The following is a 17,534-nucleotide window of genomic DNA, read 5'->3' on the forward strand; positions in this document are numbered from 1 at the left end:
TCCTCTTCACAAATCAGTCAGTTAAAACGGCCTCATTCTATAGGTTGTAAGGTAATAAGCCGCCATCTTAGAACCACTGATAAGCTGCTGAAGCAGCAGGGTCGGTAACTTCAAAGGAGCCATTTTACCGCCTCTGACAGAAGGCCGGGAGAAAAAGAGTCACGTGCCTGTGCCGGTGTGTCTGTGTTGTGGGTTAATTAACAGAAGGGAGAGAGAGAGTGAGGATAAAACACATAATATAAGAATAATAACATTTCTTAACAAGAAGAAGTTTTTTTAATTAATCAATTTTAGTTTTTTAGTTAAATTTTAAGAACTGTTTAACAAACACTAGTTTGTGCAGACTGGTTTTCTTTTTAAGTAAAACCTACACCTGCAGCTCTGTTTAATTTTCACAAAGTGAGAAGTTAATAAAATTAAAAAAGGCCACCTTCAAATAAATAAAATGCTGCAGTGCGCCATTAATATTATTAATATGATATGTACATATTTAAAACAACAGCATATTAAATGATACTAAATGATACTGTGTGCAGGTGATAATATTTTTAGGAAGCAGAATTTGAATGCAGACCAACTGAAATGTTGAAGCCTACAAATATATCATCCAAGCTTTCATTTATGATTGTTCATGCTTTTAAATTAAACTTTATCAATTTGATAAAGTGTGCAGTGCTAGGTGTAGCAAATCATTGCTTATTAAATCTGTGTTATCTAATAGCACCAAACTAATAGAGCTATCACATAACTGAGAAACTTGTGTGGCTTATTACAAATGGATGAAACCACATTTTACCTTAATGAAGACAGTAATCTTTAATAAGGTGTAGAAAAAAAGAGGTGAGTTGTTTGGTGCTGTGGTAAACAAAGAAGTGTACTGAATCTTTTGGACTACACAGATTGATGTAGTATTGATTGTGATGCTGATCTGAGTTGTCTCATTCTGTATTTTGTGCTTTGTCTTTTGTTACACAGAGTGAACGAGATCTTTGGTTTTGCCTTTGCTGGTAAGTAAACAGTGATTGTAACTGAAGCAGTATGAACCTGGCATTGCGTAGCACATTTGGCAACTTAAATACAGTTTGACCTTTTGTGATATGTTTCCATTTACTGATTGGCAAACACACAGGATTTGTGACCTGTAGCAGCAAAGCCCCCACACAGGACCCCTCTGACTCTCCCTGAAAATGTCCCTGAAGTTTAGTAGCCCATTTATGTATGATTTAAATTTCTTATGGCTTATCAAATCTAAACATAACTAAATGTCAGATGTCTTTATACAGTTGTTCATTTTCTGCTTATGTTTGTGGATTTAAGTAGCAGACAAAACAATTAAAGTGTTTTAGGGGAGTCAGTATAAGTGGTTGCTCAAACACTTAAGAGCTGCACAGGTATTGATTTATATTGTCTCTCAAATTCTGATGTATTACATTAAAGTCAGAACACTGTAGAAGTATTTTGCCTGACTCGGTATAAGTAATAGCTTTAACAGTAATAAAAACGAAGAGAACCAGAGGTGTGAGTGGACATTGTTAGGTACATTACAGCCAGTGTGTCTAATTAGTTTATTACTTATTTAGTGAATATAATGTGTTTTAAAATTAGATAGAAAAGTTGCCAAAAAGGTACACTGCAAAAATTCATAAATATTCCTAGCAACGTGTACAATGAAATGACTTTTTAGTGTAATATTTTAAGACATTTAATTTTAATTACAAAACATGGTGCACCTCTGCTATTGTAACATGTTAATATTTAAATGTATTTTAAGATTTACATACTCATGTCAGACATGATGAGGTTTTCTGTTGCTTCTGATTTATATAATTACTTTGTAGCTAACATTTTTAAAAGTTTTGGTTTTTCACACTTTATTAGAACTGACCTGTTGTAGAAAATGTTGGAGCCACAAGGCTTCTGTGTAGGAAATATTTGGTATATCCTGCACTTGTGCCAATTGATGGCTATTCTTTGCATTTCTGTAGTAATGAATGCTTTTATTACACATGCCATGTGAGACGCTGCAGTTCATTTATCTCCTCTTTACACTACAGTAAGCTCATAAAGCCTTAAAGTAATTGAGGATTTTACTAGTTAATTTGTGTCACAGTAAATTGGATTGTGTGTGAAGAGGCTCAACAGTCTGAATCATCAAACAGTGATCTGATGAATTGTTTCCTTTCTCTAGACTGCTGATCTGATCGTCTCAAGTCTGGTAAGTAAAGGTTTGTCTGATGTGCAGTGCTGGGAAATGTTTCTCATTATAGGAGATTCAGTTTAGTGCTGTGAGTCAGCACAGCTCTTGGCAATGATCAAATAATAGAAAAGTCTATGAAAACATTTCCAGACTTACAAATCTGTCTTATCATCATACTACATTTTTAATTAGGCCCTAATATCGGCCATGCTAAGTTTATTGTAGATTTAGCGGGGTGTGTATTAAACATGCCCCATATTTGACTGAAATATGTAGAAACTGCTGTATAGGAGTCATCTGTCTCCAAATTTTCATTTTGCCAAAAGTCATACTGAGTAAATTATTTTTTACTTTTATGTTAACGGCTCCCCAGACATTATGATATACTGTTGTACCAGGTAAGTACACACAGAATCGGGAATTTGAGACCTTTGGGCATTTAGGAACATGTGAGTTGAGTGCATGTGAAGTGTTTAAACCAGGTGGTCTGAAACTGTCTGCTCTGACTTCATTGTGTGGGTTTAGCTTGACCATATAATGTTTACAGTAAGTTACTGTAGCACCACATCTTGGTTTACAGACTCTGTTTGTTTTTATTGTGTTAATAGAATGCAAAAATGTCCTCAGAAATGTTCCACCACCATATGTTAAACATTTTCATTCAGTTGAATCTAATAATGTACTGTACAACTCTTCAGTGTGTAATGATATATATGTTCTGTATTTTTCGGACTGTAAGGTGCACTAAATTCTAAGGCACATTAAGCCAAACAAAACAGATAAGTCAAACTTTATTCAACTCATTGACAATAACTCTCAAAATTGTTCAGTTGTAAGACATAAAATACAGAACAATTCACTCACTTTTCAGGATTTGTGTATTGATGAATGTGGATTGATCAGTTTGAAATCTGCTTCATAAGCATGGCTCTCAACAGGTGCCAGGCCCTTATACACACACACCATATTATGTTGAAGCACAGTACGAATTACTCTACGAGGGTGCTGACTATGGTAGCCATGCTCCGACAATACATCAAGTGGTGCTGCTTTGTAGCTTACCAAAGACATACTAAAACATTTGACAGATGCCGTGAGTGCCGTGTACCACATAGAATTGGTTTGAAATCAGTAAACACAACCATACATAAGGTGCACTGTCTATTTTTGAGAAAATTAAAGGCTTTTAAATGTGCCTTATAGTCTGAAAAATACAGTAAAGCCAGGTTTATTGGAAGTGTGTCTAATTCCACTTTCTTTCTGTCTTACAGGTGACCTGCTGCAGAAAACCCTCTCCCTCTATCATTAACAAGCAATTCAGTCTGTCCTATCACTCTCCCTCTCCCTGCTCCATCTTTTTTGACAAGCCATTCTATCTTCTATCATTTCTCCGCCATGAGCTCTATCTAAGTTGACAAGCTTGAACCTGAGTTGAAACGCAATCCTGTGACTTGAAATCAAGTTTTACCAGAATCTAAGTTTTTGGAATTGAAGTTACCAGAACTTCGTCAATCTGTTTTCAGAATTCTGAGAGATCTCCGCTCTCACTGCTCCATCTTTCCTGTCGTTAAACTCTCTCACATCCAGTCATTTTGCTGGAAATTACAAGTAAAAAGTTGAATATACAGTAATAGAATTACAGAACAGTAGAACTCACTGTAGAAACTACTTACAGAGCCCTACATTTGTCATTTTAATTTTTACATTACACTTTGGAATAAACACTGATAGTTTGGCTTACGAGTGCTGTTACTTTGATAAATTATATAAAATACACACCTTTTTCAAGGTTTATTTGTAATAAGATAATCTGGTTATTTTGTAATACATACATTCAGACTTATATTCACATAAACAATAAATTGGATCCAAATATATTTTTCAAGTCTGTTTCATTGGCTATAACATTTGACTACAAGTTTATACTATTATTATTTAAGGACAAACCCTTTTTTGTCACTCAGTGTAAGTATTCAGTTACAGTTGTCATCTAGAGGCTGCCCTGAGAACCCAGACTTCCTGTTTCCTGACTGCTGCAGAACGTCCAGCTGAAGAATCCCCATAGCCTGTCATCTGATCACCACACCATCACAGCTCCTTATATTTGCTTTAAATTTTGTGTAAATCTTTCAGATATTTAAAGTCTACTTAAAAGCTAAGAGTTTAATTATAGCCTGTTGATTGTTGAGATTTATTCTGCATATTACTTTACAGAAGTATAGACCAATTTGTTATCCAGTCTGGTTAAAAAAAATAAAGTAATAATATACAGTTTTTGAAAAAGGTACAATAAAACAGACCAAAGTGTTTTCAAAGAACTTTAAATAAGTTAAACTAAATATTGAGTTTGTATTTAAGTGAGCCTTTTACATCAATTCTGATAAAGCTCTGATTTAAGAGAAAGTTGAGGAATCAGTTTTTCAGTGTTTACAGGTTGAGTTTTGTTTACATTTGTGTATAAATACATATAAGGTCCAGTTTGTACTTGCACAAAATGCCAAGAAAAAGTCAAAGGTCACAGTCCCAGAAGCTTAGATGGCAAAAGCAGAAAGAACAGGTAAATGTTTCTCAGAGCGGTGAGGAGGTAAAGGTGTCTGTTACAAGTATTCCCAGTCCAGAAGTGCAGAGCAGCGTTCAGACAGCCGCAGTGTCTTATGCAGATGTGTTAAAGCGAGGCGTTTGCTCAGCATGTGTGCCAGATGCTAAAGTACAGCAGGTAATCCAGACTGAACCCCAGGTAACTGTGCAAACGCAGCATGATGGAGAAGCTCCAGGACCGTCTCATGTACAGGTTACAAACAGTGAAAGTCGTCCACGAGTGAGTAGCATCTGTGCGTCCCGAAGCCAGGCCGCTGCTAAGTATGGAAAGTACAGGAATCAGCAATGCATGGCGAACAGTTTGGTTTTCCTGTCATTCTTACACGAGGATGAATTCATTACCAGAGCAGATCTAAACTGTGTGTTGGACAAAGGCCATGCCGTGTATTCAGATGCCAGAAAGAGGTTTGTGAACAGCGTGTTTCTCGCCTGTGATGAGCTTCCCACAGTGGTCACCAGCCGCAGACACGAGTATCAAGTGGACATGTCTCAGTTTGCTCATTATGGCACATTTGATGGTACAAATCATCTTCCGAGCCTTGAACAGGGACTACAGTGTTTGGCTTCAGCGGTTCGCTATGCTTTGCTAGTCATGGGAGGAACCGTCATTGCAGTTTGCAGGCTGACTTCAGGTGAATACGCATATTTTGACCCTCACCCACGTAAGTCTACAGCAGGCGTGTCCAAAGTCCGGCCCGCGGGCCAACTGCGGCCCGCGGTCCAGTTTTAATTGGCCCGCAAGTAATCTTATAAATAGAATAGAGTATGGCCCGCACTTCAACTTTTGCTTGAGTGTATTGCACTTCTTAGTTTTAACACCAGGGGGAGCTGCTGCTGATCAAGGCAGTTGCTCCACCAAAAAGGACAATCACAGAAGAAATTTACCCCCAAGTTACTAAACATGGCAGAACCAAAGAAGCCAAAGGTTGAGTGAATGCAGAAAATTTGGGAGAGTGAATATTTCTTCAAAGAATTCAAGGGGACGTGTGTCTGTTTTATCTGCACTGAAACTGTGGCAGTTATGAAAGAGTATAATGTACGACGTCATTATGAAACCAAACATCAGGCCTATGCATCCTACACTGGTGCTGAGCGAGAGCAGAAAGTAAAGCAAAGGGTAGCTCTCCTGCAGGGTCAGCAACAGTATATTTTTTTTTCGTGCTCAAATTGTCCAGGAAAAGGCTCCAATAGCAGCTATGAGGTCGCCCAACTCATGGCAAGACATGGCAAGCCTTTTTCAGATGGAGACCTCATAAAACGCTGCCTCGTTAAAGTCACCGAAATAATGTGCCCGGAAAAAGTGCAGGACTTCAACAACGTCAGCATGTCCAGAAATACAGTTGTGCCACGCACTGAAGACTGTCAGCCAACATTAAACTGCAACTGTCTGATAAAGCTGTGCTTTTGATTTTTACTCCATCGCATGCGATGAGAGCACCGATGCCACAGACACCGCACAGCTGCTAATTTTTTGCGGGGAGTGGACGAGAGCACGAGCGCTTTAGGTGAGTAAAAATATATTCCACAGTACCCGTGTGTTAATGTGCAGGTACACATGCTTCAAATATCAATAATGCGCATCAATTCTGTCACTACCCTGCTTTTGCGCACCACTTTCTTATATGCGTTTTTCTTGTTAACACACAGAGTACACACCGCTGTGCACAGCGCACGCACACGCAAAGTCAGCTGATCTCATCTGATGCAGATCTGCTCCTTGATCAAGTGACATTTGTCCGGATTTTTGCCACGAGTGGCGTCGGACCAGCACCGCAGCTGGATGGCCCGATTTACATACCCAGCGCAGCTGATACTCCAGAATAATTTACTAAAATTATATGGACTCCTGTTATTAAGTCCAGTGCAGTCTGTTAATGTTGATAACCGTTTCAAACGAACGTTAATAGGTGTGTTGCTAAGCCTAAGAACTTAAATAACAAGCTTGAAATGTCCCCGTCCCATTTTCCCCTTTATTGTTTTTTCTCTGTGCTGTAAATCTTCTGTCCAAGAAGAAATCTGCTGCTGTTCTGAGAATGAGCTACCAAAGCTTTTTCTGAATAAATTAATAAAGATCCATTTATGAAAAGCTGTGATGAAGGCAGTTTTGTCTTTAATTCAACAATATAACACATTTGACCACTTTTAAGTGATTTTTAATACACTACAGTTAAGGTTATATACCTAATTTCTAGTAAGTGGCCCAGCCCCTCCTATATTTTTATGTATGTGGCCCTCAGCGAAAAAAGTTTGGACACCCCTGGTCTACAGGAATGCCATTGTCGCTAGCTGTAAGTGGTGGAACTGCAGTTATGTTAAAATTCACACGTCTTAACGACATGATTGACAGGATCAAACGCTTGTACCGAATGTTTAGCATCGCGCCATCCTGCACTTATGAGCTACAGCCTGTCGAGTTTCACAGTGAAAACCCTGCTGACCAAAGAGATGCTGATGAAAACAGACAAACAGCTACAACTGTTCCAGCACCAGCTTTAAATGAACCTGAATTTGAAACCCCAAAATCCACTGAGCAGACACAGAAAACTGTGACCGACACTTTAGCCACTGAAGTGATGTCATCCAGAGTGGATTATTCAAATGAGCCAGCTGCTCAGCTGAACAATCGTCCTTCTGATTATTTAGAAATAGAAACCCCTGCATCTTCTGTAAGAGACACTCAGGTAACAAAAGAATCTGTTCCTCAGAATGATTTAAACACTGCCTCCTGTTTGACTGAGACAACAGAGGAACTCTCACATAAACTGTTGAAGCTTAATAAACAGCAAAGGAGAAAGATTAGGAGACGATTATTGGTCCAAGAAAATCTTCCACAGAGAAAGGAAAATCAGAAAAAGAAAGAAAGACAGACGTACACTTTTGATGAAAGCTTTAAGGCAAAGAAAAAAGATTCTAGTAGAAAGTCTCATGATTCTGATCACAGTAAGAAAAAGAGTGTGTACAAAAATAATCTGTATAAACTCAATGCTACATATAGAGAGAAACAGAGAGAACATTTTAGAAAAATCTACAGAGATAGTGCTAAAATTAGAGAGAGAAAAAGAGAACGTGTCATAAGGATGTATAAAGAAGATTCGTTATTCCGAGAAAAGCAGAAGGAACGTATGAGAAAAACTTATAAAGACTCTTATAGACAATCTCCTATGTTCAAAGAACAGCAGAAGGAACGTATAAGAAGAATATACAGAACTTGTGCTGGATTCAGAGAGAAACATAAAGCTTACATGAGGTCATATGTATATAATCTATATAAAGAAAGTGAAGAATTTAAACAGAAAAAACAATCTTACATGATTAAACGTTATGGAGAAGAGAGACAATTTCAGCAGAAACACAAGGACAATATGAGAGAAAGAATGAGAGTAAAATATTGGAACGGTTTTTCTTTTAGACAGATGCATAATATCAGATGTGCAATGAACATAAAAAGAAAATATCGTCAGATGCATCGACCAGCTGAAAGTTTACAGTGTCAGTCAGATAACACTTTAATGAATGAGGCCATATCTCGTTTCAGATCAAACATTAAGTCAGCACCATCTTATGTTTGTACTGTTTGTCTAAAAGCTTCTTTTCCTAATCAGGTGAAAATCTGCAAAAGAAACAATTACTCAAAACACGAAACTGTAGCTCAGCAGTGTCTAACTGGTAAATTTGTTCATATGTGTGATGAAGCATGTAATGATCACTGCAGCTTTCCTGATGAGAGAAAAAAGGAGTATATCTGTCACACGTGTCACAGTTCCCTCAAAAGTGGACGCATGCCAAGGCTTGCTGCTGTCAATGGTTTAGAACTGCAGGATATTCCAGCTGAACTGTGTGATCTCAACATTCTGGAGAGACATCTGATTGCCAAATGCATACCATTTGCTAAGATTATTCCTCTTCCAAAGGGCAGACAAAGACTCATACGTGGTAATGTGGTGTGTGTCCCATCTGAAGTCCAACAAACAGTTGATTCTTTACCTCGGCTCAGAAACCAATCACAGATAATGAGGATCAAGCTAAAAAGACGACTGTGCTACAAAGGCCATCAGCTGTTCCAGACTGTCACCTGGTCTAAACTGATCCAAGCCCTGCGTAAACTGAAACAAATTCATCCACAGTACACAGATATTATTATCAGAGATGATGCATTGCTTTGTGATCCAACGTTACCTGATGATGACAGCAGTGATGAAGCCAGCATGGGAAGTGATGATTATGATGAAGCAGATTTAATGGAAATTGACAACTATGAAAAAGATGCCCTTTTGTGCGAAAGTGAGTCTGAAAGTGAACAAGCTATTAATATGCAATCCTGTGATGAACAACCAGAGGAACAAAATCCTGAGGAACCAGAAAGTGATTTGAACAATGGAGGTTTTGCTCTAGAAAGTTGTCTGCAGCCTGTAGACATTTCAGAAGAGATTCTCTGTTTCACTGATAACACATATTGTGTGGCTCCTGCAGAAAGAAACAATCCTGTTAGCTTCTTCAGAACTCCTCATTTGGAAGCCATGGCATTTCCTGTGCAGTTTCCTACTGGTCAGAATACACTGGATGAAAAGAGACGTCTCAAGCTCACACCGAGTGCTTACTTCAAGTCAAGGCTTTTCAACATTGATGCAAGATTTGCTAAAGATACAAATTACCTGTTTTTCTCACAGTTTGTCACTGAAATACACTTGGCTAATTCCAGCATGACAATACAGTTAAGGAAAGGTAAAACTATGACGAAAGATGGACGCAAAATCACATCAGGAATGTTACAAAGTAGGACAGAAGTAGAGAAGCTGGTAAGAAATAAAGATGCAATCAGATTTATGCAGCCACTCAGAGGAACTCCAGCTTACTGGCAGAAAACTACCAGAGATTTATTCAGTATGGTCCGTCAAATAGGAACACCTCAGTTCTTTGTCACTTTCTCTGCTGCTGAGATGAGATGGCCTGAAGTGATTCAAGCAATAAAGAGACAGCAAGGTGAAGAGGTTGATTTTGAAGCCCTGGACTGGTCAGAAAAGTGTGAAATTCTAAGATCAAATCCAGTAACCACAATGCGAATGTTTGATAAGCGTGTTGAGGCTTTGTTCAGAGATTTGCTTTTTTCTCCTGCACAGCCCCTTGGTGAAATCATTGATTACTTTTACAGAGTTGAGTTCCAGCACAGAGGTAGTCCTCATATACACATGTTGCTGTGGATTAGAGAAAAGGTAGAAGTAGATGTGGATGATGACCAAACTGTCTGTGACTTTGTGGACAGATACATCTCAGCTCAACTCCCTGATCCAGAAAAACAGCCTGAACTGCACAAAAAAGTCGCTGAACTACAAAAGCACAGCAAAAACCACACAAAGACATGCTTTAAGAGTGTGAACTCTGGTTGTAGATTTGGGTTTCCAAAACCACCATCCACAAGAACAATGATTGTGAGACAGGATGAGGATTCAGACACTGAAGCTGCAAAAGCCAAACTCAGACCTTTGTTGAACCTGCTGAAGGAACCTGAAGCTGCTTCTCTCACCATAGAGCAGATTCTGTCACGATGCAACTTGACAATGAATGAGTATGAGCAATGCCTCCAAGACATAAACAAGAAAACAGCGCTGATTCTGAAACGTGACCCAAAGGACTGTTGGATCAACAATTACAACCCACACCTGCTTGAAGCCTGGAACTCTAATTTAGATGTCTCGTTAATATTGAATGCCTATTCATGTATAGAATATCTCTGTAAATATATAACGAAGAAAGAATCTGGCCTCTCTGAATACCTAAAGACAGTTATTGACAACTCTGATAAGAACACGGTCAATGAATGTGATGAAATGAGAGCTGTGATGCAGGCTTATTCAAAAAAGAGAGAAATCAGTGCACAGGAGTGTGTGACTCGAGTCTGTGGCCTAAAAATGAAAAAATGTTCCCGCAGTGTTGTATTTGTACCAACAGATGATAACCCAGTAAAAATGAGTCGCCCGATGAGCTACCTGGAATCCACAACACATGACAGTTGTAATATTTGGATGACAAGTTTGAGTGATAAATACAAATGCAGACCTGAGACACCAGAATATGAGGAAATGTCCCTGGCTGATTTTGCTGCCTTGTGCCGGTTGGTGAGTGGTCCAAATGAAGGAAAAGATGTGCTTCCTCTTCTAAATCAGCTTGGATTTGTACAAAGGCGAAAGAATGATAAACCAGCTATAATCAGATATTACCACTGCTCACAAGAAAAAGATCCCGAGCAATATTATGGACGACTGTTGAGACTTTACCTTCCACACAGATCAGAGCAGGAACTGAAACCACAAGGGTTCCAAACCTATCAGTCCTTCTACAACTCAGGTTTTGTACGACTTCCATGTTCAGACCACAGTGAGTCCGTAAAAAGGGTTGTGAAGAGAAATAAAGACAAGTATGAGAAGAACTCTGAGGATATTGAGAGTGCACTGGAAGAGTTTGAACAAAATAGGGATGTTGTTATTGATGAATGGTGTAATCTGGCTCCTGAATCTGAAGTTGTGAGGCTGCAATGTGATGAGAATCTTCCTGAGAGACATTCTGATGATGAGAACGAACAGGAGAATGTTCCCGACTACAGTCGTCAGTCTGATGCTGTAACAGAGATCAGAGCCGTCAGAGAACAACCTGCAGTTGATCCAGCTGTGGTACGTGTAATGTATCAGAATCTGAACCAGAAGCAGGCCTGCGTGTTCTATGCTATAAGAGACTGGTGTATTCAGCGAGTTTGTGGTTTGAACCCAGATCCATTTTTCTTCTATATCAACGGTGGTGCAGGAACTGGAAAGTCACATCTGATTAAATGTATTCACTCTGAAGCATCAAAGATCCTGAGCAGACTGCCTGCTAATGCAGAAGAAGCTGACATATCAAATCCAACTGTTTTACTGACGTCATTTACCGGGACAGCAGCTTTTCTATCAATGGCTCTACGTTACATTCTCTACTGAAACTACCCAGGAGTCTGAAACCACCCATTCAAGGACTTGGTAACCAACTAGATGAAGTCAGATGTGAGCTTATAAATGCTGAAATTATTGTTGTTGATGAGATTTCAATGGTTTCAAAACCCCTTTTTGCTTATGTGGATGCAAGACTGAAACAAATCAAAGGCACTCAGAGACCTTTTGGTGGAATGTCAGTTTTAGCTGTTGGAGATTTTTACCAGCTGCCACCAGTGCGACAGTCTAAACCTCTCTGTGTTTACGATCCAGAACAGATTGACCTATGGCAGGAACATTTTCAGATGATCACTCTAACCGAGATCATGCGTCAAAAAGATGATGTGGCCTTTGCTGAGATGTTGAACAGGATTAGAGTCAAAGAAAAGACAGATGAGCTTTCTCAGTGCGACAGAGATTTGTTGTTACAGGCCGTGACTGCACCAGAAGAATGTCCAATCGAGGTCTTACACATTTATGCCACCAACAAGAATGTTGAATCCCACAACACAGATACGCTCAAGAAGCTTCATTCAAACATCATAATCATCACTGCAGACGATTTCCAGAAGGATAAACGTACAGGCAGAATGGCACGAAGAGACAAACCATTTACAGGTGGGCGAAATGATTTACCCGACACCCTGAACGTCGCTGAAGGAGCCCGAGTGATGCTGACCAGAAACTTGGACACACTAAACGGTTTGGTTAACGGTGCTTTTGGTATACTGATAAAGGTGGTGAGATCTGAAAATGATGGACACATAATTAAACTGGGGCTCAGAATGGACAACCGGCAGTCTGTAAGAAACACCCGCAGTGCTAATGCAGCATCTGATGATCTGGTTTACATTGAGAGAGCAGAGGAGAGTCTGAAGTTTAAAGGGCGGTACGCAGACAGTTTCCTGTAAAGCTAGCATTTGCCTGCACAATTCACAAAACTCAGGGTCTTACAACACAGACAGCTGTAGTTTCAATGAAGAACATTTTTGAACCAGGTATGGCTTATGTTGCTCTCAGCAGGGTGACGTCTCTCAGTGGACTCTATTTGCAGGACTTGGATGAGAAAAAGATTTACGCCAATCCCGAGGTAACTGCAGCGCTCCAAACCATGAGAGAAGCCAGCGTTGAGGAAATGATGCCTCTTCTTCAGGTCAGAGAAACAGCCAGCAGACCTGACACTCTTACACTGATCCATCACAATACGGAGGGTTTACCATCTCACATCAGTGACATCAAGAGTCATCATGAAATGTGTTTAGCAGATGTTTTGTGTCTCACAGAGTCTCACCTCCAAGGCTCCTTTGTTGCAGACAGTCTTCATTTGGATGGCTACACCATGTTCAAACGCAACAGACATGTGTCCTACACAAACTTTCCTCACATGGCCAGCAGAAGTGGTGGTGGAGTTGTTGTGTATTTGAGGAATCATTTTCAGGTTCAGGTAAAACAGTATCTGCATAATGTCACTGATCTTGAGTTTTTAGTGTTGAAGGTTCAGGCTCCATTCCCTGCGCTCATTGCGGTTGTGTACAGACCTCCAGACTACAGTTTGACACCGTTCATGCAAAACCTGGTAAGTCTTTTAGATTCACTTGAAATAATGGACTGTCACCCAATAATTGTGTGTGGAGATTTTAATGAGAACCAGTTACAGAGTGGAAGAAAACAGATTCTGGAGCAGTTTCAGTCAAGAGGGTATTCACAGCTGATCACTTCTGCCACTACAGACAAGAACACCCTGCTTGACCTCATTTTTATTTCTCAGCCACAGCAAAGTCTCCATTCAGGTGTCCTGAGAACATATTACAGTTACCACAACCCTGTGTTTTGTGTCCTGTCCTCCAGCCAATCATGAAGTCGTCTGGTGAGTTTTGAAACAATTACAGATCATGTTTTTACAGAGTTTACTGATTGTAGAGCATGAAAAAGATTTTTCATTGAAAAATCATATTTCTTCATATTGTCTTCCCTACTGTGTCTGTAAGAAGAGCCTTTCTCATTGCAATGTTATTAATCATTTCACCAAATCATGGCTGTACTTCATGCAGAGCCGGGAGATCTGCTTTCTGTTATCATGCACCTCAGATCTGAAATATGCTGCAAAAAGTATTAAACGGACATAATTTATGTTTTTATTCTCATGTTTTAAATGACTAAATCTACTAATGCATTTTTTCATGGATGTTAATTGTCATCTCCTTTTTTGATACTTTTTTTACTCTGATGTATGTATCTCAAGAAACGAGAGCTTCCCCTCAAAGGGCTTTCAAATATGAAATAGTAAATAAATAAATCCCAGATAAATGCAGGTATTTATTATGGGTCACATGAATAATAACAGACAATTATATTTTCTTGATTATAGTAAATTTTGTAGAATCAAATGTTTTGGGATGAATGAGGTTTTGCTTATCATGTTTTACAGGTAAAAAATGTTAAACGTTTTAAACTATCTTTAGGCTACCAGAGATGTTTATAATGATTAATTATGTAGAGAAAAACATTTTTACAGCTTACAGAATATGTATAAAAACTGATTTAGAAGTACATGGAAAGTTTCTGCATCCATTTTCTGACTTGGCCTTTATCCGGGTGGGTTTGGGTTTGGGTGGATAAAGGCCAAGTCAGAATTCTCTGAGCAGCTGGAAAAAGCTGCTAATAAACAAAGACATCAGAAAGCGGGGGCTTTAGGTGTAGCCCCCGCTTTCTGACGCACTAATTAGATTTAGTAACTGACACCCCATACCAGCATTACATAGACACTTGGGGGCTGAGATGAGTGGGTGGGGAGAGTGGGTGGTGTTAAAAGCACTTTATGTTTTGTAGATGTATTTTTTCAGACAGGGCACACACAGTCCTGTTTCCTTTGTGGGAAACCTTCGAACTTCACCATCCTCAGCTGAAACAACAACATCTTAACACCATCTTCATGAACTGCTGAGCCAAACCTGATCCATCAGTGCTGGACTGCACAGATAACTACATGGCACACAGAGACTGCTGTTTTATGAACTGCCATACCAGTGTGTCTTCAATGGAGAAGATGACACACCCATCACCTGACCTCCTGCCTGATCTGGAGACCATCATCATGCTGCCACACTACACACCTCTAAGACCATCAATGATGACTGATACTGAGGAAACTGTATTTCCTGTCAGAGATGCTCAGTGATCCTCAGAGCAGAGAGAGGTATGATTCTTTATCTTTGATTAAAAAAATGTCATTGCTTTTAATTCATTTAATTAATTTAATCCTGTTTATTGCATAAAGAATTACACACTCAAATGATTATACTTGTTGACACTTTTTGAGTTTTAATTCACATTATGGATTACAAATCTATGCTTTTTCTACTCTGTCTCTCTGTGCAGGTACTGCTGTCTTCTGAGTTCTTCAGTGTCCCAACTGAGACATTCAAACCTCATTGCAGAGCTCATGTCTTTCCTCACCATCATGTGAGTGTGAGATTGCTCTGGATTCTGGTTATGTGGCCTGCAGCACCTATAAGGTATTTCAACATTGTCATTTTATAACTTATTTCTAATAACACAAATAAAATGTTCCTTTTTCTGTATTTTTTTAGAACAAGCTCGTCGTGTGCCTGCATTCCAGCTTCTTAGACTCTACGCAAGTGGACAGTATCAGTGTTGGCCCTCTTACAGACACCGACTTCTGTCAACTCACTGCTACTGATCAGGCACCTCACTCAGGAAGACAGAGGGCTGCAAGCCTGTCATCGTTTCCAGTGTGGCTTTGTATTCTTGGGGTAGCATCAGATTTTTCCCACAAATATTCAAAGGTAACACTTATTTTAAGCTTAGTTATTAAATCAAAAGTCTTCCCTTGTGTTAATTTTTTAATTTTTTAATTTTTTATTTTTTTTTAATTTATATGCAGTGATCGGATGTGGTGGAGCTTTGTTAACTGTGTGAAAACATCTGTTTTTACAATGAGGCTGTAAGGTGACAGTTTCCATGTAATTTCAATCATTTGACTAAGCAAAAACATGTTTGCAATTAACATATTTTTTTCAGTTTTGTCTTTTGGATTTATGGTTAACATTCCTCTGTGACAGCAAATACTAAACTGGTCCAAGTAACCAGCATATCATTGGTAAAGCAAAAAGGACCACATGTCACACTAGCAATGAATTTTTGACTGTGTTTGTGTCACCAGATTTAACAAACAATATCAGACATATGAAACTGAACTCTGGATTAATGTCTAGATGTTTTTTGTGTTTTTTTTATTGTTGAATAATTATTTTGTAGGACAAACCCAATCTATTTACCCAAACAATGTAACTTGTTTGGGTAAATAGTGGATTAATATATCTAAGTCTATAAGTATAGCAAGCTGAATTCATACAAACACACAGCTCTAAATCTTGAATTGTAGGATGTACAAAAATGATCATGTATTATTATGGACATTTAAATAACTATATCTATTGACCATTAACATATTCTTTATAGAAATTACACAATCTCAAAATGTGAAAAAAGAAAATGTTTAAGAGAATAAATAATGTGTGTTTGTATGAATCCTGCCTTAGTATGGGGTGTCAGTAACTACATTAGTATAGACTAGGTCTAACAGTGGTTTTCGACATCTGCTCTAATATATATAGATAATGGGTCAGACATATAAAGTCATTTTGAAAAGTTCATAAAGGTCACATCAATTTATATGTGTTCCTCTTTTATATTTTATATCAGGTCACACAGCTGACTTGAGTTTTGATCAGAGTAGAACCATAACATTCATGCTAATGGTTCTACTGTTTACAGTTACTTTATGATGGATTTCATCCTGGTCACAGCACTATGTGAAAAGCTGTTAGAGGTAAAGTTAACCCAATTAATACCTCATCATAAGTCACTCTTTAACGCAAAGCAGTGATTATTTTCACTGTAATTTATTTCACAATAATGTTCTTTATTTGATCCCTGTTTCTTTAAATATGCACATCGATTGTTCAGCTGTGTGACTCTCTACACCTCAAATATATCAAAATGTGGACTTCATTTCGACAGTATTTTGTAGATTGGTACCATATTTATCATAAAATCAGGAAACTGTAAACTAACTGAAAAAATGAAGCTTATGAAAATTTTAACGTGGCATTGGAACATGTTGTTTATCCTTGCCAAATGGTATTTACACAAAGCTCCAAATCAGAGCATATATTTTTCTCTCTCACTTGCTGTTTATATATGTGTATATTTTTGCAGTTAATAGCCTATCATGTGTCTGCGCATCTTAGGGCCATAAACATAAACATGGCAAACAAGGATATGTTCACAATTCCAACAGATGCTTCAGTTGTTTGTATAGATGTTAGATTCATTTGATTTGCATTTTCTATTAATATTTTTCTGTTTGTCCCAAATGGGATTTTTATTTCTGTATGCCATTATTGTAATCATTGGAAACAACTGAGTAAATATTTTGTATCATATGTTTCTAAATATATTTGAATGTTCTACTTTTCTACTACTGGTTTTCTACTTTCTAAACTTTCTGTCACTCTTTGGCATTTCAATAACATTATTTTTGGGTGTTTTTATCTCTGACCGCAGCATCTTGTGCATTTATTACCTAAATGTTGTTTGTGTGGGTTTTGTTTTGTTTTGGGTTTTTTTTGTTTGTTTTGTTGTTTTTGTTTTTTTGCCATTTTTAGATTTCACCAGCTGTGTAAACTCTGTTATTTTCCCTTGGTTTTGTTCCACATCAGTTTATCTGCTGGCTGATTTTCTTCCTTTTCTAATGT

The 17,534-nt window shown here is 38.3% G+C and overlaps 1 protein-coding gene and 1 long non-coding RNA gene across 2 annotated transcripts; both read left to right on the forward strand.

Annotated features, from left to right (window-relative positions):
• Nucleotides 1–2,513: 2,513 nt before the first annotated feature.
• Nucleotides 2,514–17,035, forward strand: LOC109200993 (uncharacterized). Its single transcript, XM_025904215.1, has 3 exons — nt 2,514–5,461; nt 7,056–7,915; nt 17,028–17,035. The coding sequence occupies exons 1-3, from the start codon at nt 4,692–4,694 to the stop codon at nt 17,033–17,035; spliced, it is 1,638 nt and encodes a 545-aa protein (XP_025760000.1). The 5' UTR covers nt 2,514–4,691.
• Nucleotides 6,269–6,570, forward strand: LOC112844588 (uncharacterized). The gene is made up of 2 exons (XR_003217321.1): nt 6,269–6,300; nt 6,443–6,570. It is a non-coding gene; the product is annotated as an uncharacterized LOC112844588 (long non-coding RNA).
• Nucleotides 17,036–17,534: the final 499 nt, after the last annotated feature.

Source organism: Oreochromis niloticus, unplaced genomic scaffold (assembly GCF_001858045.2).
Source record: "Oreochromis niloticus isolate F11D_XX unplaced genomic scaffold, O_niloticus_UMD_NMBU tig00000377_pilon, whole genome shotgun sequence".
NCBI classification, from domain to species: Eukaryota; Metazoa; Chordata; class Actinopteri; order Cichliformes; family Cichlidae; genus Oreochromis; species Oreochromis niloticus.